We start from the raw sequence: 25,023 nt of genomic DNA on the forward strand, positions 1-25,023 counted from the left end.
GCTCCAGCTTCGCTCTCAACCCCCCCCCCCCCCCCGAGCTTTTAAAGCGGCCGATGTACAGCTACCGTGATTCGCACAGCTGTGCCAACCTGCAAGCATTTAATGCAAAAAAAAGTAAATACATAACATGTTTTTTTTTGCAAAATATAAAAAAAGATGATGTTACACGAGTAAATAGATACCAAACATGTCATGCTTTAAAATTGCGCACGCGCGTGCAACCGTGACAAGCAACGTAATTTTATTAAATATCCATAGGCAACATTTTAAAAGCCTTCACAGGTTACCACTTTATGTAATGCAGAGGTGGTCTAGTGCTATAATTACTGCCCATGATCTTGCGTTCGAGGTGATACCTCACATGTTTGGGACGATCTCTGTTTAGTTGCAATGCCGGACTATTGCGCCTATTTGCCTTTGCGCACGCGCAAGGGGGAACGGGAGCACTTAAAGTGAGACTAAAGGTTCGTTTTTTATTTGTTTAAAAAAATAATGTCATACTTACCTCCACTGTGCAGCTTGTTTTGCACAGAGTGACCCTCCTTTGCGTCCATAGACATGAATGCTGCACTCGCCCCCACCCCCACCCCCCTGGCGCCAGTGCCATTGGATTTGATTGACAGCAACAGGAGCCAATGGCTGCGCTGCTATCAATCCATCCAATCAGGAACCAAGACACCGGTTTTTGCTGGTGTGCTTGTTCCCCCGGGCGAGATAGAGGGGGTACAGGTAAATAAAATGGGGGCTCAGGGGGGCTGCAGCATTACAGGAGGTTTTTTCAGCTTAATGCATAGAATGCATTGAGCTGAAAAACCTTGAGTGTGTACTACCCCTTTCATTTTTTTTTTTATTATACATTTTTTTTCTTTTCTTTTATTATACATTTTTTTTCTTTTCTTTTATTATATATTTTTTTCTTTTCTTTTATTATACATTTTTTTTTCTTTTCTTTTATTATACATTTTTTTTCTTTTCTTTTATTATACCTTTTTTTTTTCATACTGTTGCTTTAAATATTTTTTTCATCACTTGTATTGCTGTTACAAGGAATGTAAAAACCCTTGTGATGGTACTAGGCAGTGACTGGTACTCTTTATGGAGAGATCTGGGGTCTAATGCCGCGTACACACGACCAGACTTTTTGACAGAAAGGTCCGACGGAACGAGTCCCTCGGACAATTCGATCGTGTGTGGGCTCCATCGGACCTTTGCTTGCCAAAAATCCGGTGGACTTTAGAAATAGAACATGTTTTACATTTTTCCACCGGAACTCCGCTGGAGCGAGAAATCCGATTGTGTGTATGCTAGTCCGACGGACAAAAACCGACGCTAGGGCAGCTATTGGCTACTGGCTATGAACTTCCTTATTCCAGTCCGGTCGTACGTCATCACGTTCGAATTGCGTTGGACTTTGGTGTGATTGTGTGTGGCCAAGTCCGTTCATTCGGAAAGTCAGTCGGAACTCTACCGAAAGTCAGTCGGAAAGACCGTCGGACCTAGTCCCTCGAAAAGTCCGGTCGTGTGTAGAGACCACAAATCTCTCCTCTGCCCTTAAAAGCATTCAAAATACCAAGATCTGTGTGACTGGGCCAACTCAATATCGAACCCTACGGACTAAGACTTAGGTACCATTAAAGTTCATGTGCGTGTAAAGGCAGGCATCCCAATACTTGTGGTGAGCTGTGAGGCCAGAGATAAAAGTAGTCTATTTGTTACTACGATTACATTACACATTGTGTAAGTTTTAATTTCTCTTTTTATGGTGAACAATGAGGCCCTTGTTGTATAATTTTTGTTTTCGAGAAATGGTGATCACGCTGATGGAGGTCAAAGGAGGAGGGGGGGGGTTATTAATGAAGAAGGAACTTTATTACAACCAACCCTTCCTCTCATCTCACCATTACCAGGAGGACCTTCTGAGGGCTGAGACTGGACAAAGGGAGACTGGACAAAGGGAGAAGGCTTCAACCAGACCAACCACACCGTACACAGAGATCGCAGGTAACACACAAAGCTGGGGAACTAAGCTGAATAAGTTTGGTTGTCCTTGGAGTATGGATGAAGGTGAGAATAATCAGCAATCCTAATAATTCTTGATTCTGGTCAGTGCCCAACAACATTAAAGCCAGCAATCAGGCCAGGGCAGTCAGGGATCCAAAATGCTTAGAAGGAAGGTCACCACTGAGCTCAGCCACTGCTGGGATAGGAAAGGAGAGGAAACCGTGTAAAGACGGATTTTATATCAGGCAAGCTCATCCATGTGATGCTGGGGGGGGGGGGGGGTGCTCAATGTCTGCTTTGTCCTGGAAATAAGACGGGACGTAGGGAAGGAAACATTGGAAGTATTTCATCCAGGCTTCTTTGGCGGTGGAAAAGACCTGCAGGTATGACATTTGCCGATGAGCTCCCCCACCCGCGATCACTCCACAGAGAGGCAGAACGGGGATCTGCCTATGTAAACAAAGCAGATCCCCATTCTAACAGGGGAGGACACTGAGATTGTCTGTTCCTAGTAATCGGGTACAGCGATCTCTATGTTCTTCCTGTCAGCCCATTCCCCACACAGTTAGAACACGCTAGTAGGAAACACGTTTAACCCTTTGGTTGCCCCTGATGTTAACCCCTTAGTTTTGTTTTTTAATAAAGGAGTTTGGGTGTCTTTATTTCTAGGGTACAAAATTTTTTTGTAAATGAGTAGGGATACTATGTCCCCCATAATCATTTATGTAGGGGGGGTATTTGGGGACCCCTTTATTATTAAAGGGGGTTTCCAGATTCCTATAAGCCCCCTGCCTGCAGACCCCCACAACTGCTGGTCAGGGTTGTGAGGAAAAGTTCCTTGTAATCATCAACATGAATACATGGTGCTTTTTCAGGTAGGGTTCCCATTGGCAAGGCACCCGCCCCATGTTGACAACATGTGGCCTGGTATGGAGAAGGAGGAGGTCAGGAGGAGGGGGGAACATGATTCTTTCCCCCCCTTTTCTGGCTACATGTTCAGATTAAGGGTCTAGTATCAAATATTTATGGGAATCTCAATTTTGTTTCATTGTTGCTGTAGGATGTACTACAGCAACTGTGATATTTACAACAACAACAAAAAAGGGATGACAGGTCCTCTTGACAGAGAGATCTGGAGTCAAAAAGACCCCAAATATCTCCTTTACCTGTAAAAGCAAAAGGTCAAAAAAACAAAAAAAATTTCTTTTGCATTAAAAAATAAAAAAGTTTACTTCCACCCTGAACCAAAATTGACCTTGTGACGTTTTTCCGGTCCACCAAGGCCATATAAGGTGATCAAAGACAATCTAGTCTTTTATCACCTCTGCGACCATCGGGCCGCACCGTTGGATCGTTTCTTGGGCGAGTCGGGGGAAACGTTAAGCCCCCAGAAACAACAATGTGCGGCGGGAGGCGGGGGGAGGGTTATGTCCCCTTCCTGACACTTCTGAATGCTCATGAGCCGCTTGGAATGCTTTCAAGAGAAAGCCAGCTGCCAGCTTCAAAAAACAACACCAAGGTTATGGCTGATATCTTCAGCCATAATTATGGTAAACCACTTGCACTGTATATATACAGTATATGAATTGTGGTCGGCAAGTGATTAAACAGCTGATAAAATTGATTGCAGCAAAAGCCAACAATTATGTATGGAAGAAAAAAAAAGAAAAAAAAATGCATGAAAAAAAATTAAAATAAATAAAAAACACAAAGAGGTCTAAAGCAAAATTAAATTAAATTGACCGCGTCGACCTCAGATTTCTCATTTAACCCCCCTGGAGATAATGTATTCAGGGTAAATATCCATTTTGTTCCTATATGTGAAATTAGTGGTGCAATGTTCTTTTAATTTCTTTTGTGAAAAATAAGCCCTGCAATAAAAAATAAAAAAAAGTGCATTATATTTACACAATATTTTGAAAGGTTCTTCTGGTATAAATGTATTTGGTATGGATTCAATGACCCAAACTCTTGTCCCTCGATGCCTATGTCAGTTTTACTCTGTTCAAAGAACCTCTGGCGCTCACCCAACCTGGCCCATGGGGTTCTGATGGTAAGTCCCACATATAAAAGACAAGTCAAGGAACAAGTCAAGCAACACACTACACATTCAGAAGAACAGCTATAGAAAGAGGACATGGAAAATGATGTACCATAACCAAGAAAGACCTTCTACCCATGAGTGATGACATTTTTTCTTTCTACGCTGAAGAACATCTATTGAGTTCCCAAACATGTCCCCCACCGACTGATACAAGGTTTAGTACCCTTAGTAATTTTGCTAGGTGCTACTTTTAATGTTGGGTGCCTACGGTAAGCAAATGTGGGTTTTGAAGGGCGGATAGGTCCCAAATATGGATCCTGACAGAACATGGACCAACGTTTGGATAGCATTTTATCCATATTATGGAATTTGTGATGAAATTGGGTTAAATCCTTGTCCTGTCTTTACTGACATCCTTCTCTTTCACTGCTGGAACCAGGTATGTTAGATATGACTTTTCACCCACTTCAGGGGAGTAACCTTTTTCGAGACACTTTAGTCTTTAATTCCTGGCTTTGTATGATAGAGTCTTCCTGCAAGGTTGAGTTATTTCTAAGCCTGAAAAACAAGATCTTCGGAATGTTTCCGATCAACCTAAGAAGATGACAATCGGTGGAATGCAGGTATGAATTTCTTGTGGCGGGCTTGAAATGGTCCTTTTGAGATGACGGTATGCCCTTTGAAGCTTCATGCTAGATCTAGCGATACAAGAGAGGTGACATTACTGACATATGTGAGAGAAAAGTCCAACAACATTGTTATTACTTTGTTGAACTGAATTACAAAAGAGGGTGGACAGTCCATCATAACTATATCATCTACAGTATATAGCAGAGGCCCTAGATACAAAAAAGGTGGGTTCTGCAATTTGTGCAGCAGTTATTTAACCAGATGTACGTCGGCAGAATGGCACGGGCAGACATATTGGCGTACAAGTACGTCCATTTTTATATGCCCCCCTGCCATCCCGTGCGCGCCGCTAGCAGCGCACTCGCATGCCAGTCGGGACCCGTCCCGGGTCCCGCTGACTCGATCGCTGACTCGATCGCAGTGGAGATACCCACGATCGTCTCACGGGGCGGCTGAATGGGGAGATGCCGTTGTAAACAGCATCTCCCCGTTCTGCCTAGCAACAAGTGACGCTGATCTCTGCTCCATGTGATTGGAGCAGAGATCAGTGTTCACTAACAAAGCCCAGTCCCCCATAGTTAGTAACACGCCCCTAGGACACACTTAACCCCTACACTGCCACCCCCTGGTTAACCCCTTCACTGCCAGTGTCATTTACACAGGAATCACTGCATTTGTATAGCACTGATTGCTGTATAAATGACAATGGTCCCAAAAATGTGTCAAAAATGTCTGATGTGTCCGCCATAATGTCGCAGTCACAATAAAAAAAATCGTTGATTGCCGCCATTACTAGTAAAAAAAAAATATTAATAAAAATGCCATAAAACTATCCCCTATTTTGTAAACGCTATAACTTTTGCGCAAACCAATCAATAATTGCTTATTGCGATTTTTTTACCAAAAATATGTAGAAGAATACGTATCAGCCTAAACTGAGGGAAAAAAAAGGTTTTTTTATATATTTTTGGGGGATATTTATTATAACAAAAAGTAAAAAATAATTCGTTTTTTTCAAAATTGTCGCTCTATTTTTGTTTATAGCGCAAAAAATAAAAACCGCAGTGGTGATCAAATACCACCAAAAGAAAGCTCTATTTGTGGGGAAAAAAGGACATCAATTTTGTATGGGAGCCACGTCGCACGACCGCGCAATTGTAAGTTAAAGCGACGCAGTGCCGAATCGCAAAAAGTGGCCTGGTCTTAAGCCAGCAAAATAGTCCCGGTCTGAAAGTGGTTAACCACCTCAATACCAGGCACTTAAACACCTTCCTGCCCAGACCAATTTTGAGCTTTCAGCGCTGTCGCACTTTGAATGGCAATTGCGCGGTCATGCTACACTGTACCCAAATGAAATTTTTATAATTTTTTTCCCACAAATAGAGCTTTCTTTTGGTGGTGACATTTATACAGCGATCAGAGTTAAAAATAGCCACCGATTACTGTATAAATGACACTGGCAGGGAAGGGGTTAACAAGTTAGTGGTGATCAAGGAGTTAAGTGTGTCCTAGGGAGGTGTTTTTAACTATGGGAGGAGGGAACTGACTGGGAGTACAGAGAGATCGCTGTTCCTGATCACTGGGAACAGCAGATCTCTCTCTACTTCCTGACAGAACAGGTATCTCTTTGTTTACTATGACAGATCCCCATTCTGGTGGCCAGCAGACGTTGTGGCCACCAGCCACACGCATCGGCTCCAGCTTCGCTCGCAACCCCCCCCCCCCCCCCCCAGAGCTCTTAAAGCGGCCGATGTACAGCTACAGTGATTCGTGCAGCTGCCAACCTGCAAGCATTTAATGCAAAAAAAACTAAATACATAACATGTTTTTTTTTTGCAAAATATAAAAAAGATGATGTTACACGAGTAAATAGATACCAAACATGTCATGCTTTAAAATTGCGCACGCTCGTGCAACTGTGACAAGCAACGTAATTTTATTAAATATCCATAGGCAACATTTTAAAAGCCTTCACAGGTTACCACTTTATGTAATGCAGAGGTGGTCTAGTGCTATAATTACTGCCCATGATCTTGCGTTCGAGGTGATACCTCACATGTGTGGGACGATCTCTGTTTAGTTGCAATGCGGGACCGATGTGCCTATTTGCCTTTGTGCATGCGCAAGGGGGAACTGGAGCACTTAAAGTGAGACTAAAGGTTCGTTTTTTTTTTTTTTTTTAAATAATGTCATACTTACCTCCACTGTGCAGCTTGTTTTGCACAGAGTGGCCCCCGACCCTCCTCTTCTGGGGTCCCACGGCGGCTCTTGCGGCTCCTCCCCTCATCAGATAATCCCCTCGGAGAAGCGCTTTCCCAAGGGGGATACCTTGCGGGTGCATTCCCGAGTCCAGCATTTGCGTCCATAGACACGAATGCTGGACTCGCCCCCACCCCCCTGGCGCCAGTGTCATTGGATTTGATTGACAGCAACAGGAGCCAATGGCTGCGCTGCTATCAATCCATCCAATCAGGAACCAAGACACCGGTTTTTGCTGGTGTGCTTGTTCCCCCGGGCGAGATAGAGGGGGTACAGGTAAGTAAAATGGGGGCTCAGGGGGGCTGCAGCATTACAGGAGGTTTTTTCAGCTTAATGCATAGAATGCATTGAGCTGAAAAACCTTGAGGGTTTACTACCCCTTTCATTTTTTTTATTATACATTTTTTTTTTCTTTTATTATACTTTTTTTTCATACTGTTGCTTTAAATATTTTTTTCATCACTTGTATTGCTGTTACAAGGAATGTAAAAACCCTTGTGATGGTACTAGGCAGTGACTGGTACTCTTTATGGAGAGATCTGGGGTCTAATGCCTCGTACACATGACCGGACTTTTTGACAGCAAAGGTCCGACGGAACGAGTCCGTCGGACAATTCGATCGTGTGTGTGGGCTCCATCGGACCTTTGCTTGCCAAAAATCCGGGGGACTTTAGAAATAGAACATGTTTTAAATTTTTCCACCGGAACTCCGCCGGACCGAGAAATCCATTCGTGTGTATGCTAGTCCGACGGACAAAAAACGATGCTAGGGCAGCTATTGCCTACTGGCTATGAACTTCCTTATCCTAGTCTGGTCGTACGTCATCACGTTCGAATTCCATCGGACTTTGGTGTGATTGTGTGTGGCCAAGTCCGTTCATTCAGAAAGTCCGTCGGAACTCTGCCAAAAGTCCGTCGGAAAGACCGTCGGACCTAGTCTCCTCTGCCCTTAAAAGCATTCAAAATACCAAGATCTGTGTGACTGGGCCAACTCAATATCGAACCCTACGGACTAAGACTGAGATACCATTAAAGTTCATGTGCGTGTAAAGGCAGGCGTCCCAATACTTGTGGTGAGCTGTGTAATTGAGAGACCAGAGATAAAAGTAGTCTATTTGTTACTACAATTACAGTACACATTGTGTAAGTTTTAATTTCTCTTTTTATGGTGAACAATGAGGCCCTTGTTGTATAATTTTTGTTTTCGAGAAATGGTGATCACGCTGATGGAGGTCAAAGGAGGGGGGGGGGGGGGGGTTATTAATGAGGAAGGAACTTTATAACACCCTTCCATCCTCTCATCTCACCATTACCAGGAGGACCTTCTGAGGGCTGAGACTGGACAAAGGGAGACTGGACAAAGGGAGAAGGCTTCAACCAGACCAACCACACCGTACACAGAGATCGCAGGTAAAACACAAAGCTGGGGAACTAAGCTGAATAAGTTTGGTTGTCCTTGGAGTACGGATGAAGGTGAGAATAATCAGCAATTCTAATAATTCTTGATTCTGGTCAGTGCCCAGCAACATTAAAGCCAGAAGTCAGGCCAGGGCAGTCAGGAATCCAAAACGCTTAGAAGGAAGGTCACCACTGAGCTCAGCCACTGCTGGGATAGGAGAGGAGAGGAAACCGTGTAAAGACGGATTTTATATCAGGCAAGCTCATCCATGTGATGCTGGGGGGGGGGGGGAGGGGTGCTCAATGTCTGCTTTGTCCTGGAAATAAGACGGGACGTAGGGAAGGAAACATTGGGAGTATTTCATCCAGGCTTCTTTGGCGGTGGAAAAGACCTGCAGGTATGACATTTGCATTACACAATATATTTACAAATGACGCAGGGCTTTTTAAACCCCCGGGGGCCCCTTGTCTGCATGGACCAGTTTATGGAAAATTTAAATATAGCCTTTATTGTAGAGAATAGATAGATCCAGTCTCACCAGTCCCTGTCCTTACCATTTGTGTATATAGAGTTGTGGGAGGAAACCAAGCAAGATTCCGATGCTGGTTGCAGTATGATAAGGAAAACATAAGAAACCACCAATCAGATAATAGACCCCAACCACTCCCTCCCCATCCCTGCCTTCTATGTTCAGACAGTAATAGAGGTTCAATTAAAGAGAGACAGTCTGAAGGCAAGCACCTTCTCTCTCTAGAAAACTCATAAGGGTCCATCCATAAAGGTTTTCCCACAGCGTTTTCCAAGGACTCACACATTGTTTTGATTGGATTTAACCACTTAGAGACCGCCCACCGCACGTATACGGCGTCAGAGCGGCTCTATTGCACGAAAAACAAAGTGCCTGTACATTGTTTTGTGCACAAGCTACTGTGGGCGCTCACTGCATGGTGGGGGAGCCAATGAGATCCCCCACCCACGATCAGTCCACAGAGAGGCAGAACGGGGATCTGCCTATGTAAACAAAGCAGATCCCCATTGTGACAGGGGAGGACACTGAGATTGTCTGTTCCTTGTAATCGGGTACAGCGATCTCTATCTTCTTCCTGTCAGCCAATTCCCCACACAGTTAGAACACGCTAGTAGGAAACATGTTTAACCCTTTGGTTGCCCCTGATGTTAACCCCTTCGTTTTGTTTTTTAATAAAGGAGTTTGGGTGTCTTTATTTCTAGGGTACAAAATTTTTTGTAAATGAGTAAGGATACTATGTCCCCCATAATAATTTATGTAGGGGGGTATTTGGGGACCCCTTTATTATTAATGGGGGTTTCCAGATTCCTATAAGCCCCCTGCCTGCAGACCGCCACAACTGCTGGTCAGGATTGTGAGGAAAAGTTCCTTGTAATCATCAACATGAATACATGGTGCTTTTTCAGGTAGGGTTCCCATTGGCAAGGCACCTGCCCCATGTTGAGAACATGTGGCCTGGTATGGAGAAGGAGGAGGTCAGGAGGAGGGGGGTACATGATTATTCCCCCCCCCTTTTCTGGCCAGATAGGCTACATGTTCAGATTAAGGGTCTAGTATCAAATATTTATGGGAATCTCAATTTTGTTTCATTGTTGCTGTAGGATGTACTACAGCAACTGTGACATTTAAAGCAACAACAAAAAAGGGATGACAGGTCCTCTTGACAGAGAAATCTGGAGTCAAAAAGACCCCAAATATCTCCTTTACCTTTAAAAGCAAAAGGTCCAAAAACCAAAAAAATTATCTTTTGCATTAAAAAAAAAAAAAAGTTTACTTCCACCCTGAACCAAAATTGACCTTGTGACGTTGTTCCGGTCCTCCAAGCCCATAGGAGGTGATCTAAGACAATCTTGTCTTTTATCGCCTCTGTGACCATCGGGCCGCACCGTTGGATCGTTTCTTGGGCGAGTCGTGGAAACGTTAAGCCCCCAGAAACAACAATGTGCGGTGGGAGGCGGGGGGGGTGTCCCCTTCCTGACACTTCTGAAAGCTCATGAGCCGCTTGGAATGCTTTCAAGAGAAAGCCAGCCAACAGCTTCAAAAAACAATACCAAAGGTTATGGCTGATATCTTCAGCCATAATTATGGTAAACCACTTGCACTGTATATATACAGTATATGAATTGTGGTCGGCAAGTGATTAAACAGCTGATAAAATTGATTGCAGCAAAAGCCAACAATTATGTATGGAAGAAAAAAAAAGAAAAAATGTATAAAAAAAGAAAAATAAATAAAAACCACAAAGAGGATTAAAGCAACATTTAATTAAATTGAACGTGCTGACCTCAGTTTTTTCATTTAATCCCCCTGGAGATAATGTATTCAGGGTAAATATCCATTATGTTCTTACATGTGAAATTAGTAGTGCAATGTTCTTTTAATTTCTTTTGTGAAAAATAAGCCCCACAATAAAAAATAAAAATAAAAAAAAGTGATTATATTTATGTAGCACTAAACGCCAAAGGAGCTGCTGGTTTGATTTGGGCTTACCGTTACCTCACCTGCTTGCTTCTCCGTCTTGGGGATCCCGTGGTAAATGGCCCAAAGAATGTTGAAACTGACACTGAATCCTCTTTTGGGTTATTTATTTAGAAAAAAACAATGTCTCTTAATGGAGGGTAGAGGGTTAGGAGTGAGTTCAGGCACTTAAATTGCAAGGTGAAAGTATTAAGAGAATCCAGAGAATAAAACTGCTCCATAACTGGGTTCAACAACCCCCGGATAGACCTCTCTCACTAGGCCTAGCAGCCGGTGGGATGCTCGGTAAAGTCTCTGCCACAGACTTGTGAGCGTTACTGAGGGATGTGGATAAATTTAAAGAACTGATATATACGGTACCAGTTTCTCTCAGCCGATCCGGCGATACCGTATGAGTGTTGATCCAGGTTGCGTCCTTCAACTAAGCCTCCAGGTTCCTTCAGAGAAACCAGCCTTGCGCACGGTCTTCTCCCTAAAGAGTCAGTTGCTGGGCCTCTCCCTTCTGATGAGACGGCACCAGACCATCCCTGGAGCAGTAGGCCCAGAAATTCACTCGGGCCTATCCCTTCAGTTGTGTCGCCTTGGGTCAGCCAGCCCCGAGACACAGGATGCATAGTTCCGCACCCCAGGCCAGGTGGGCCATGGGACTGGGTCAGAAGGACCACCAGAACCAAACAGACAGAAAGTAAATTCCCCGCCAACATGGCGTCGGTACCTTAAATACCACCCCCCAGAATGTACAGCAGGAAAACACTCCCACTGGGCTGGTTCAGAGAAATAAGTGGCATTCAATGCATCCAGCTAGACTGCGTTTCTACGGCGTTGACAGCGACACCTGCGGTCAAGGAGAACCCAGTGCAACCCAGCTGGACTGGCACTGAAACCAGAAATTTAGAGAAATAATCCCGAAGCCCAACTGTGGCTTCAGGCAACTTATCTTTACAAAAACAATAGCGCCTGCTCGTCAGGAGCCAGCGCTACATTTACATTTACTTCTGGCATAAGTGTATTTGGTATGGATTCAATGACCCAAACTCTTGTCCCTCGATGGCTATGCCAGTTTTACTCTGTTCAATGAACCTCTGGCGCTCACCCAACCTGGCCCATAGGGTTCTGATGGTAAGTCCCACATATAAAAGACAAGTCAAGGAACAAGTCAAGCAATACACTACACATTCAGAAGAACAGCTATAGAAAGATGACATGGAAAATGATTTACCATAACCAAGAAAGACCTTCTACCCATGAGTGATGACATTTTTTCTCTCCACACTGAAGAACATCTATTGAGTTCCCAAACATGTCCCCCACCGACTGATACAAGGTTTAGTACCCTTAGTAATTTTACTGGGTGCTACTTTTAATTTTGGGTGCCCACGGTAAGCAAATGTGGGATTTGAAGGGAGGATAGGTCCCAAATTTGGATCCTGACACAACATTGACCAACGTTTGGATAGCATTTTATCCATATTACGGAATTTGTCATGAAATCGGGTTAAATCCTTGTCCTGTCTTTACTGACATGCTTCTCTTTCACTGCTGGAACCAGGTATGTTAGATATGACTTTTCACCCACCTTTTTCGAGACACTTAATTCCTGACTTAATATGATAGAGTCTTCCTGCAAGGTTCAGTTATTTCTAAGCCTGCAAAACTAGATCTTCGGAATGTTTCCGATCCACCTAGGAAGATGACAATTGGTGGAATGCAGGTATGAATTTCTTGTGGCGGGCTTGAAATGGTCCTTTTGAGATGACGTTATGCCCTTGGAAGCCTCATTCTAGATCTAGCGATACCAGAGAGGTGACATTACAGACATATGTGAGAGAAAAGTCCAACAACGTTGTTATTACTTTGTTGAACTGAATGACAAAAGAGGGTGGACAGTTCATGATAACTATAACTATCAACTACAGTATATATTTAAAGCAGAGGCCCTAGAGACTAAAAAGGTGGGTTCTGCAATTTTTTATGTCGCACTGTATTTGTGCAGCAGTTTTTCAAAGGCAATTTTTTTTTGGGCAAAAAAACACACATTTTAAATTTTTTAACCACTTCAGCTCCGGAAGGATTTACCCACTTTCTGACCAGGCCATTTTTTTGCGATAAAGCATGGCGGCGATTTAACTGAAAATTGCGCGGTCGTGAGACACTGTACCCAAGTAAAATTTACGTCCTTTTTTTCCCCACAAATAGAGCTTTCTTTTGGTGGTATTTGATCACCTCTGCGGATTTTATTACACAGAGATCGCGGGGTAACACACAAAGCTGGGGAACTAAGATGAATATGTATACAAAGAATTACCGCTCTAAGGTAATGACTTCTCCCAAAACAGCTGTCTCCACAATCCCACAGGGTGCTGGCTCTGTTTGCAACAGAAACTGAAGTAGAAAAGATGTAGCTGGATAGCCGCACTCCGAATTATTCAACTTTATTTCAAAAATATAATTAAAATCATAGCATCTAGGCTGGTAAACAGACTAACTGCACAGCCGCTGACATGTTTCACACCGAACACAGTGCTTAGTCATAGCTATGACTATGACTAAGCAACGTGTTCGGTGTGAAACATGTCAGCGGCTGTGCAGTTAGTCTGTTTACCAACCTAGATGCTATGATTTTAATTATATTTTTGAAACAAAGTTGAATAATTCGGAGTGCGGCTATCCAGCTACATCTTTTCTACTTAAAGCGGAGGTCCACCCTAAAATGGACCTTCCGCTCATCGGAATCCTCCCCCCTCCGGCGCCACAATTGGCACCTTTCAGGGGGGAGGGGGGTGCAGTCACCTGGATAATCCAGGTAACTGCACCCACTTCCGGGATAGCTCTCTGCGGAAAGGGGCGTAGATTACGCCCCTTTCCGCAAGTGCCCGCCCCCTTCCGCAAGTGCCCCGCTGCCTGCTGGGAAACACACAGATCCCAGAGGCAGCGGGGACCGTCCTTATTGCGCAGCGCTACTCGCGCATGCGCAGTAGGGAACCGGGAAATGAAGCCGAAAGGCTCCATTTCCTGATTCCCATACCCAAGATGGCGGCGGCAGCACCCGAGTACCGATCTAGAGATCGGCTTCGGGTGCCGACATCGCGGGCGCGCTGGACAGGTAAGTGTCACTATTTTAAAAGTCAGCAGCTGCAGTATTTGTAGCTGCTGGCTTTTAAAAAAAAAAAAACACGGAGTCCCGGCGGACTCCCGCTTTAAGATGAATATGTGTGATTGTTCTGGATAAGGATAAAGACGAGAAAAATCAGCAATCCTAATAATTCTTGATTCTGATACCGATGTTAACCCCTTCCCTGCCAGTGTCATTGGTCGCCAAAAAGTGTCACTTGGGGGTCAGATTTGTACGTCGCAATGTCGCAGTTCCGCTAAAAACCGCTGATTGCCGCCATTACTAGTAAAAACAATAAAAAAATAATTAAGTCCATAACTCTATCCCCTATTTTGTAGACACTACAACTTTGTGCAAACCAATCAATATACGCTTATTACAATATTTTTTTTTAAGCAGATGAATAAATTTGTTTTTTTACATTTTTTTTTGGATATGTTTTATAGCAGAAGGTAAAAAATATTTTAATTTTTTTTCAAAACTGTCGTTTTTTTTTTGTGTGTTTATAGCGCAAAATATAAAAACTGCATCAAATACCACCAAAATAAAGCTCTTCGTGGGGAAAAAAGGACATAAATCTAATTTCAGTTCAGCGTCGCATGACCGCTCAATTGTCAGTTAAATTAACGCAGTGCCGTATAGCCAAAAACGACTTGTTCATGAAAGGGGTAAATCCTTTTTGGGCTGAAGTGGTTAAATAAAAAAAATACTGGAAATAGACCCCCATAGTCCTCTGTGATTCCAGTCTCATCATTGCTCCCGTTATGAAATATGAATATGAAAGTTTTGTAGGGATGTGCACTCTGGAAATTTCTGTTTTTGTTTCCGATGCATTTTTTTAAATGAAGAATTTCATTTCAGATGCTGTCATTAATCTAATCGATTCTTTTTTCGGAATTCGTTTCGCACCTTTGGCATTTGTTTTTGTTTCATTTGGATTAGCTGGTTGTTAAGGAGCGGGCAGCCGCCAAATCCTTAACAACCTTGACTCATCTGCTGTCAGCGAGATCCCCCTCTGACAGCAGAATAAAACAAAATAAGTGCAGCATTAAAAAAATTAAGGTTTTCCTTTTGACCGATGCTAGTTAGCATTTAGGATGCTGACCCTGGTACTAGCTCCTCCTCCGGCAGTTGTGGCTGGTGCTCCAAATTTTTTTTGGGGGGGGCGCAAACAAACTGAAAAATTCTGAAAAATGCTTGAAAAAGAAAACATCAATTGCAGCCTCACTGCGTAAAGAGGAGTCACCCACTGTTTCGGGGATACCATGGAACCTGAGGTTTTGACGTCTCTCTCTGTTTTCCAAGTCCTCTTGTTGCAATTGTAACTGGGTGGCAGAGAGTTTGAGATTATAGTTTTCCTCCTCTATGGCCTGCACATAGTTGAACATTTCATCAAATTTATGCTCCAGGGCATCAGTACGTTCCCTAATTTGATTAATTTCCCCCTGAAGTTCTGTAGAAATTTTGTTCACCTCTGCCACGATGCTCTGAGTGATTTGCTGGAGAAGCAGCTGAAACTGTCCAATTTTGCATCCAGAATGTCAGGGGTTAAAACCCCCTGAGAAGAGGTGATATCTGTGGTAGGGGGGTTGCACGGATCATCTATCCCCATCCTCATGTTGATTGGGACAAAGGCCTCTTTCCGACAACCCTGGCCAGTGGTTGTTGGGGTCTGTTGGAAGGGGGCTTATCGGAGCCCCCAGATCCCGCCCCCCTATGTGAATGGGTATTGGGTACATCGTACCCCTACCCATTCACCAAAAAATGACAACTTTTGACAACTTTTTTTGTCAAAAAGTAAAAACCACAAAAGACAGTTTTTGACAATTCCTATATCAAAAAAAAAAATAAAAATGCCCCGTGATGTCCATCCATCTTCAATCACGCCACCCGACGGACCCAAAAAATAGAAACAAAATGAAAAGCTCTGCCTCTATGGGAGGCCTCCCAGCGACTGCTGTCTTTTGGCTTTGACAGCTGTTATATAGGCAAGGGGAGGGCCACCCGGTAACGTAACCGAGTGACCCTGCCCCTTCTGACATCATGAGACATCATGTGACATCTCATGATGAGGGGGCGAGGTTATCCAGTTATATCAGCGGGTGGCCTCGCCCCTTGCTTATCTAACAGCTAAGCAAAAAGACAGCAGTCGCCGGGAGGCATCCCATGGAGTTTTTTTGTTTTCTCAATTTTTCGGGTCCAAAAGGCAGCATGATTGATGATGGATTTACATTGTGGGGCACATTTTTCTTTTTTTATAAAGGTACTGTCTTCTGTGGTTTTTACTTTTTGACACTTTTTTGGTGAATGGGTGGGTGTACAATGTACCCGATACCCAATCACATAAGGGGGCTTCCAGATTCTGATAAGCTCTGTGCCCGCAGACCCCGACAACCACCGGCCAGGGTGGTCGGGAAGAGGCCCCTGTCCCCATTAACATAGGGACAAGGTGCTTTGGAGTGGGGGTGCAAAGCCGCCCTGCCCCAAAGCACTCAACCCCCATGTTGAGGGCGAGCAAACTGGTATGGTTCAGGACGGGGAGGGCACTTGCTCACCCTCCCTATTCTAACCTGCCAGGATGCATGCTCGGATAAGGGTCTGTTATGGATTTTGGAGGGGACCCCAGGCCAATTTTTATTTCAATTTTGGCATGGAGTTCCCCTTAAAATCTGTACCAGACCCAAAGGGCCTAGTATGGACTGGGGGGGACCCCATGCCACTTTTTTCATCTATATTGCCGAGACCTAGCAATACATTACAGCCAAGAGCAAGTGTAAATTAATTTTTTTTTTCTATTAGAAATGTCATTATTGCTGCAGCATGTTCTATACATAGCACATATGCGCCACTTTACAGACAGACTAAGGGGACTCCCAGGCATGATATTTAAAGAAATATTTTATTTTTATTGTTTCACTTTAAGCATTATTAAAATCACCACTCTTGAAAAAAACTATAGTTTTAAAAACTTTTTTTTCAACTCATACATGTCCCCTGGGGCAGTACCCGGGTCCCCATATACTTTTTTATGACAATAACTTGCATATAAGCCTTTAACATTAGGACTTTTGATTTTTCATGTTCGTGCCCCATAGACTTTAACAGGGTTTGCATGTTCACTAGAAATTTTTGCCTGTTCGAGGTGTTCTGGTGTGAACCGAACAGGGGGGAGGTGTTTGGCCCAACCCTAATCCTGATATCTGTACTCCTAAAAGGAGGGGTCATCATATAGAGATCTCTATTATCCTGATAAGGCATGTTGGTGGTTGTCAGGCATCATGACTGAAATGGATCTACAATGCTGGGCAACATGACTGATGGTGGTTGCACAATGTGGGCCTTTTTTTCCCAGGCTGGTATGGATTTTATAGGAGAACCTCATGCAAAAAAAAAAAAAAAAAAAAAAGCATGAGGTCCACACCAGTCCCTTATCAGAGAATGGCAGGCCAGGAAAGGGGGGGGTGAGGGTGCCTTGCCAAGGGGGACCCCACTGGAAAAGCACCTTGTGCCAATATTGTTGAGGACAAGGGCCTCTTTCCCACAATACTGGCCGGTGGTTTTGGGGGTCTGTGGGCAGAGGGCTTATTAGAATCTGGAAGCCCCCTTTAATAAAAGGGGGGCTATCAGGACCTGGGTCACCTGCTGGTGACACGGTGGTTACCAGAGCTAAAGGGCACAGTTCCAGTGGCCAACAACAGGTGTCCCCCAGCAGATCCCAGTAAGTAGGCTCCATCTGATGCTGGCTGCTGTGAAGGTAAATAATCTCTTCCTTGACTTTTCTACAGTGCTTCAGTGTTAGCCTTATACCTCCCTTCTGATTATCTTGATCCCTGCCTTATCCTATATCCTGTTACCCCATCTCTGCTTCCCTTGTTCTCAGTCCTACTCATGCCCTGTTTATGAGAGCTTCAGCCCATTATATATAGTGTATTATAGTTAGGTTGTTGGTTTAGTTGCACTTCACTGTCAAGTTATTTTCAAAAAATGGATCACCTGATGGTGGCACTGTGGTTCCCAGAGCTGAAGGGCTCTGGGAACTGCCCACTGTTGGCAAACTGTTTGCCGGCTTTCTTGTGCATCATCTTTAGAAGAATTTTCCTTCTGGAACAACAAGCATGCAGACCAATTTGATTGCATATGGTCTGAGAACTGTTCCAGGGTCTTGGCAATCTTCTTATAGCCTAGGCCATCTTTATGTAGAGCAATACATTCTTTTTTTTTTCAGATCCTCAGAGAGTTCTTTGCCGGGAGTTGCCATGTTGAACTTCCAGTGACCAGTATGAGAGAGTGAGAGCAATAATACCAAATTTAACACACCTGCTCCCCATTCACACCTGAGACCTTGTAACACTAACGCTTCACATGATTCCGAGGAGGGAAAATGGCTAATTGGGCCCAATTTGGACATTTTCACATATGGGGTGTACTCACTTTTGTTGCCAGTGGTTTAGACATTAATGGCTGTGTGTTGAGTTATTATTTCTCATTCTTGTTTCTATTTTCTCAGGGAGATGGAGCTGAGTGTGCTGGTGTTGCTGTTGGTGGTCCCTGCATCTTTTGCACAAGAAGGTAGGTGGTAGAACCTGTGTACACTTACTGATAGTGGAAATCAGTCATATGTAATATTCCATCTACTCTGCTATTTCGAAAACTCCTCTGCTTTTCCATTTCTCCTTTATTTATAGATTTTCCACAGAGAAGAGCTTGACTTCTCCCCATCCCCCCACCCAACCCCAACCCCACCTATAGGATGTTCTGCTCACTGAATTACACCTCTTAAATCTCTGGGTTCCATTGGAGAGCTGGGGCTGGGTAAGGTCTGAGCCATTAACTGAATTTTCTGAGACCGCAATAAAACCTGGCAGGGGGTCTAATCCTTCTGCACTCTGTCCAAAAAAAAAAAAAAAAAAAAGAAGTTTTGCCTTTAGTTTTACTTTAAGGGTGGAGCTGTCATTGACACCCATGACATTTGTAGGACTTAAAGGGGTTGTAAAGGTTTGTTATTTATTTTCTAAATAGGTTCCTTTAAGCTAGTGCATTGTTGGTTCACTTATCTTTTCCTTCGATTTCCCTTCTAAATGTTTTTTTTCTTTGTTTTCTTTGTCTGAATTTCTCACTTCCTGTTCCTCCTCAGTAAGCTGTTCTGGCTGACTAAACACCGCTCAGATGATGGTGTGAAGTTTACTGAGGAGAAAAAGGAAGTGAGAAATTCAGACAAAGAAAAAAAACATTTGGAAGGGAAATCGAAGGAAAAAGTAAGTGAACCAACAATGCACTAGCTTAAAGGAACCTATTTAGAAAATAAAAAACAAACCTTTACAACCCCGCCCAGTAACCTGATCCCTTTTACCATGACCCCCCCCCCCTCCTCTCCAAACCCCTTAACAAACGACTGGACTAGGTTTTGGAGTAAATGGCCAGCCGGCCTTTCATTAATAAAATATAAATTTAAATAAATAACATATTTAAAAATTAACTTCAAACTTATTTCAAATGGGTCATGGGTGGGGGAAACAACAAACCACTGGTCACTGCTAACAACTTCTTTTGAACTTTAAACTTTAGGCCTCCAGTCCATAACCCCTGACTCGGAGGCGGTACCAAACCTTAACAGTGACCTTTTAACCCTTCCAGGTTAACCCCTCGTAACCTGGAAGTACCATAAACCACCCCATCCCATGTATGGGTACCGCATGTTCCATACATGTACCTCTCTCATCTCCTCTTCCAGCAACCCCAAAAACTGCCTAACTTGAGGACCAATTCCTTACCCCCTTTATCCTCTCCACTCAGGGCGGGTGGGTGGGAAACGCTTCCTCCTCCGCTCTGTGACTGACGTCACTTCCCCCTTCTCTCACTATACTTTTTGCCTGAGCGCCGTCCAGCCCCTCAGCTCCTCACACTTTTCTTAAAGCAGAGGTCCACCCTAAAGTGGACCTTCCGCTCATTGGAATCCTCCCCCCCTCCGGCGCCACAATTGGCACCTTTCAGGGGGGAGGGGGGTGCAGGTACCTGTACAGTACAGGTATCTGCACCCACTTCCGGCGTAGATTCTGCAGAACGTACGCCTCTTTCCGCAGAATCCACGCCCCTTTCCAAAAGTCCCCCGCTGCCTGCTGGGAAACACACGGATCCCAGAGACAGCGGGGACCATCCTTATTGCGCAGCGCAACTCGCGCATGCTCAGTAGGGAACCGGGAATTGAAGCCGAAAGGCTCCACTTCCTGATTCCCATACCCAAGATGGCGCCGGCAGCACCCGAGAGACGATCGAGAGATCGGCTTCGGGTGCCGACATCGCGGGCGCGCTGGACAGGTAAGTGTCACTATTTTAAAAGTCAGCAGCTGCAGTATTTGTAGCTGCTGGCTTTTAAAAAAAAACAAAACGGCGCACTCCCGGCGTACTCCCGGCGGACTCCCTCTTTAAAGGGCTAACTTTCAATCTCTTAAGGTGGCGACTGTGCAGTCCAGCATTGTCATGCCGTCCCTGCGCCCATTCCTTTTGTTTTTTGCTCCGGGACTCTCTTTTGCAGTATGTAGTGTGAGTGGAGTGATGGGTGGGTATAAAAATTTAGCAGTGGAGGTGGAGCTGTGGAAACATTGTGTGCCACCTTTTTAAGGCCAGAGCACTGGACAAAGGGTGCAACCTTTAAAGCGGGGCTCCACCGCCGTTTTATTTATTTTTTCTTGGCGGAAATGCTAAGGAGTACGTTTTATAATAGTTTAACTTACTTTTTCTTCTTTCTAAGTCTCCTGCTGCCGTTTTTCCGGATTGAAAATACTTTATAAAAACGTCTCCTGACGTTTTCCATCTTGCTTGTGGGCATGTGAAGCCCACAGGCATTCTCTTCCCGGGACACTGTGCTGCTGATGTCCCAGCATGCAGCGCCCGTTCAATCGCTGATCTCACGCATGCGCAGATGAATCAAATCGAGCGCTGACAGCAACTCAGGTTGCCATCACAACGGGCGGCGTCTTAGGAAGTCCTGCGAGAACTCGCGCCTGGGCGCCGCACAGACTCCTGGGAAATTGAAAAAACGATCCCAGGAGACAGTGCGGCCAACAGGAAGCGCAGACCTGCCTCTGAAGCCCCGCCCATATCCGCAGCCGCACCGCCCCTATCCGGAGACTCCAGGACCAGGAAATTGAAAAAGAAAAAAAGACAGAAGTTGCTAGCAGCAAGGTAAGGGGGATAGCCTGCAATTAGACCACAATACAATCCTAAAGGCATAGGAGTGGTAATTCGGGTGGAGCTCCGTGTTAAGACACAAAGCTAAATGTATCTTGCGGTTAACGCAGAAATGTGGCAGCTGAGGTCCAGCTGTAGAAATATTGTGCTGCAATCTTACAGAGCTCTTTGTAGGATGGTGGCATTTTACCATTGTATCTTTGTATCAATGATCTTTGCTGCAAGATTGTGCTACGTAATACTGACACATTTCCTTTTCTTGTCTTTACATGCTTGTCATTCATGGATTATTAAATTCCTACTAGGACTCTTAACATGTGTTCAAATGCAACCAGACAACTGGCGCCAAATCTGGAAAACCACAGCACGTTGCCCTATTAACACCACAGCCATAGAATCCAACTATAAATGATAAATGTGTTGGTATATGGTCCCCCCAAAGATTGGCTAAATTTGCCCCCACACTGTCTGGGAAATGTTTCTTTGACTGCCAAATGCCTGGGACCCTCTTCATGCATATGTGGTGGGGCTGCCTAAAAATTAAGACTTTCTGGAAGGGAGTCTACCCTAATAGTATATACCGTGCTAGGCAAGGGTATGCTCAAGTCACCAAATGAGGCTTTAATTAACCTAAAATGACTGGACTGTACTACTAGATAGTCTTGCCTCTTGACGTTTTAGTTTACTGCAGCCAGACAGACATTGGTAAAAGTGTGGTGGTCTACCACATCAACAATCGCCCAGATGAGACAGAAAATTATGTGGTACACGACCCAAGAAAAAATGGCTGAGGTACTGAACGACGGGACTTGAAAGTTTGAATAGGCTTGGTCCCCATGGATAGAGTTTTACCCTCCTACAGGCATTGATAGGTCCATGATATTACAGAAGAGAAATGGTACTGTTGGTCTCGCCTCATGGTCTTCATGCTGGACCTCTTCCTTGGTATTTTGATATCTTAAAAAAAAAAAACCTTTAGCCCCTGTACACACGGTCGACGATTTCGACAACCAAATCCGTCGGATCTTGTCCGAAACTGTTGCATACACACGGTCGGACTAAGTTGTCGAAAAATCCGATCATTCAGAATATGATGACGTAATTTCGTTACGATGGGACTACGTTCAGGCTAGTAGCCAATAGCTTTGATGTAGGAATTTGATCTGAGCATGCGTGGCACTTGGTCCGATCAAAATTCTCTACACATGATCTGAGTATGTCCGATCGAACCAGTTGGTCGGGAAATATTTCCAACATGTTGGAAAATTGGGTCCGACGGATATTCCGACTGAATCAGTCCGATGCATACCACACACAGTGGGATTATCCGACGACACGGTCCGATAGGACACATTCTGATGGATTCTCCGACCGTGTGTACAAGGGCTTAGAGTTTAAAACCACTTTTGATGAATGTGGAGCCAGTTTATATTCCTGATAGTGTTAGCAATCCTATACTTTACAAATTAGGTCTATAATTAATATTTTAGCTTAATTTTTGGAGATAATAATAATCTAAATAATCATAATCATCATCTTAACCACTTTCAGACCGGACCATTTTGCTGGCTTAAGGCAGAACGGGCAGATGCTGTTTACAACGGCATCTCTCAGCATCTCCCAGTTTTAGCCGCCCCGGCGATCGAGTCCGCGGGACCCGCGACCAGACTCACAGGGGTCCCGACCGACACGATGGCAGGGCGGCAAATTTAAAGGGACGTACAGGTACGCCCAGTTGCCTGCCCGGTGCCTTTCTGCCGACGTACATCGGCGTGCGCCGGTCGGGAAGTGGTTAATAATATTACTTATATTATTATTATTATTATTATTTTAAAAATAATAATGATTATTTAATATTATTAAATTATTATTCATTATTATTTATTAGTAATATTAGTAATATTATTAAATGAGAAGATGGAAAATGTAAGCTGCCAAAACACATTTGTTTTCTTTTCCTACACCATACTGGATCTTAAAACAACATGTCTATACACAAAATAAAAATTTATATAATGATCTTCTGATATATACAGTATGAGTGTATCTAATTATTTTTTTGTTGGGTTCTATCATCTATCAATAAATTCTGAGTTTATAGCATCTAAGCTTTGATGAGTTTTCTCCATTTCCTTCCCTAGACTTGGAGGGTAAAATGTTCGTCTTCCCCAAAGAAACCAACACCACTCATGTCATTCTAAGACCTACAATTACAAGACCATTGAAGGAAGTCAGCGTCTGTCTACGTTCCTACAGTGAACTTTCACGCCAGTATTCTCTCTTCTCTTTATCTACTCCAACATACAAAGATGCTTTTCTAATCAGGTTCCAGGCTCCAACCACCTATACGGTATACATAAACCGTGGAAGCATTGTTTTCAAGAGGGATTCAAAGCCTCCAGACTGGAGCCATACCTGTGTGACCTGGGACTCGAAAACTGGGGAAGTCCAACTTTGGGTGAATGGGAAAATCTCCACCAAAGGATACATTTCGGGAAAGTCTTCTATCGCAGTTAAAGCCAGCATTATTCTGGGACAGGAACAAGATTTTTTTGGTGCAGGTTTTAATGCTTCTCAGTCATTGGTTGGTGAAATAAGTGACGTCCATGTGTGGGATTATGTCCTGACTGCAGAAGACATCCAGACGGTCATATCTGGCGACCACCATGGAAATGTCATTAATTGGAAGTCTCTACTCTACGAAATGGAAGGGGGTGTTCTTCTCCAGCCTACAAATTTACGTAAGTCTGTCATCGTATCTATATACACTTTAATTATTAACATCCCCCATTTTAAGTACAGAATTACACTGAAAAGTATGATTTATTTGTTTTGCACATCAACAGTGAAAAATAACACAACAAGGAATCCATGTTCTGATGGAGTCATTAAACCCAAAAAGTCGCCCTGGGACTTTAAATGAGGTGCATGTGATTAGCCAGTCACAAGACACAAGAAAATACAGTATCAAAGTTTATTAAACGTTGTCATACATATATGAACAACAAACAATTGCCAAGCCGGTCAGCTGATACATACAGCATAAAACAATATCATTGCGCTTGTAGCACTGACCCCCGAAGGAGCTGCTGGTTTGATTTGGGCTTACCGTTACCTCCTTGTTTGCTTCTCCGACTAGGGGTTCCCGTGGTAGATGGCCCAAAGAAATGTGGAAACTGACACTGAATCTTTTTTTGTGTTATTTATTTAGAACAGAAACAGAGTCTTTCGATAAGGGTAGAAGGTTAGGAATGAGTTCAGGTACTTGTATTGCAAAAAACGGAAGTCTCTTATAGGAAAATCCAGGGAATAGCAACCGTTTCACAGCTGGATTTTACAACCCCCGGATAGACCTCCTCTCACTAGGCCTAGCAGCCAGTAGGGTGCTTGGTAACGTCTCTGCCACAGACTTATGATGTACACTTGAGCGTTACTGTGGGACACATTTAAAGAGCTATCATACGGTACCAGTATCTCTCAGCCGATCCGGTGATACCGTATGAGTGTTGATCCAGGTTGCGTCCTTCAACGAAGCCTCCAGGCTCCTTCAGAGAAGCCATCCTTGCACACGGCCTTCTCCTGAAGAGTCCTCCCCTGGGGTTTTCCAGTTGCTGGGCCTCTCCCTTCAGATGAGATGCACCAGACCACCTTTGAATCAATAGGCCCTGAAATCCATTCAGGCCTGTCCCTGCAGTTGCGTTGCCTTGGGCCAGCCAGCCAGCCCTGAGACTCGGAATGCATGGTTCTGCACCCCAGGCCAGGAGGGCCATAGGGATGGGTCAGGAGGACCACCAGAACTGAACAGACAGAAAATAATCTCTGGAACCCCAAAGCATAGGCACCTTAAATACCACCCAACAGAATGCACAACAGGAGAACACTCC

General features: G+C 44.1%; 1 protein-coding gene across 1 annotated transcript; it reads left to right on the forward strand.

The window, feature by feature from the left end:
* Positions 1-1,901: 1,901 nt before the first annotated feature.
* On the forward strand, positions 1,902-24,062 carry LOC143962499 (C-reactive protein-like). Its single transcript, XM_077471779.1, has 4 exons — positions 1,902-2,001; positions 8,251-8,344; positions 18,459-18,520; positions 23,281-24,062. The coding sequence occupies exons 3-4, from the start codon at positions 18,463-18,465 to the stop codon at positions 24,060-24,062; spliced, it is 840 nt and encodes a 279-aa protein (XP_077327905.1). The 5' UTR covers positions 1,902-2,001; positions 8,251-8,344; positions 18,459-18,462.
* The last annotated feature ends 961 nt before the right edge of the window (positions 24,063-25,023 follow it).

The sequence above is a fragment of the Lithobates pipiens genome, unplaced genomic scaffold (genome assembly GCF_037356315.1).
Source record: "Lithobates pipiens isolate NorthernLeopardFrog02 unplaced genomic scaffold, aLitPip1_a1.2 Scaffold_8, whole genome shotgun sequence".
Taxonomy (NCBI): Eukaryota; Metazoa; Chordata; class Amphibia; order Anura; family Ranidae; genus Lithobates; species Lithobates pipiens.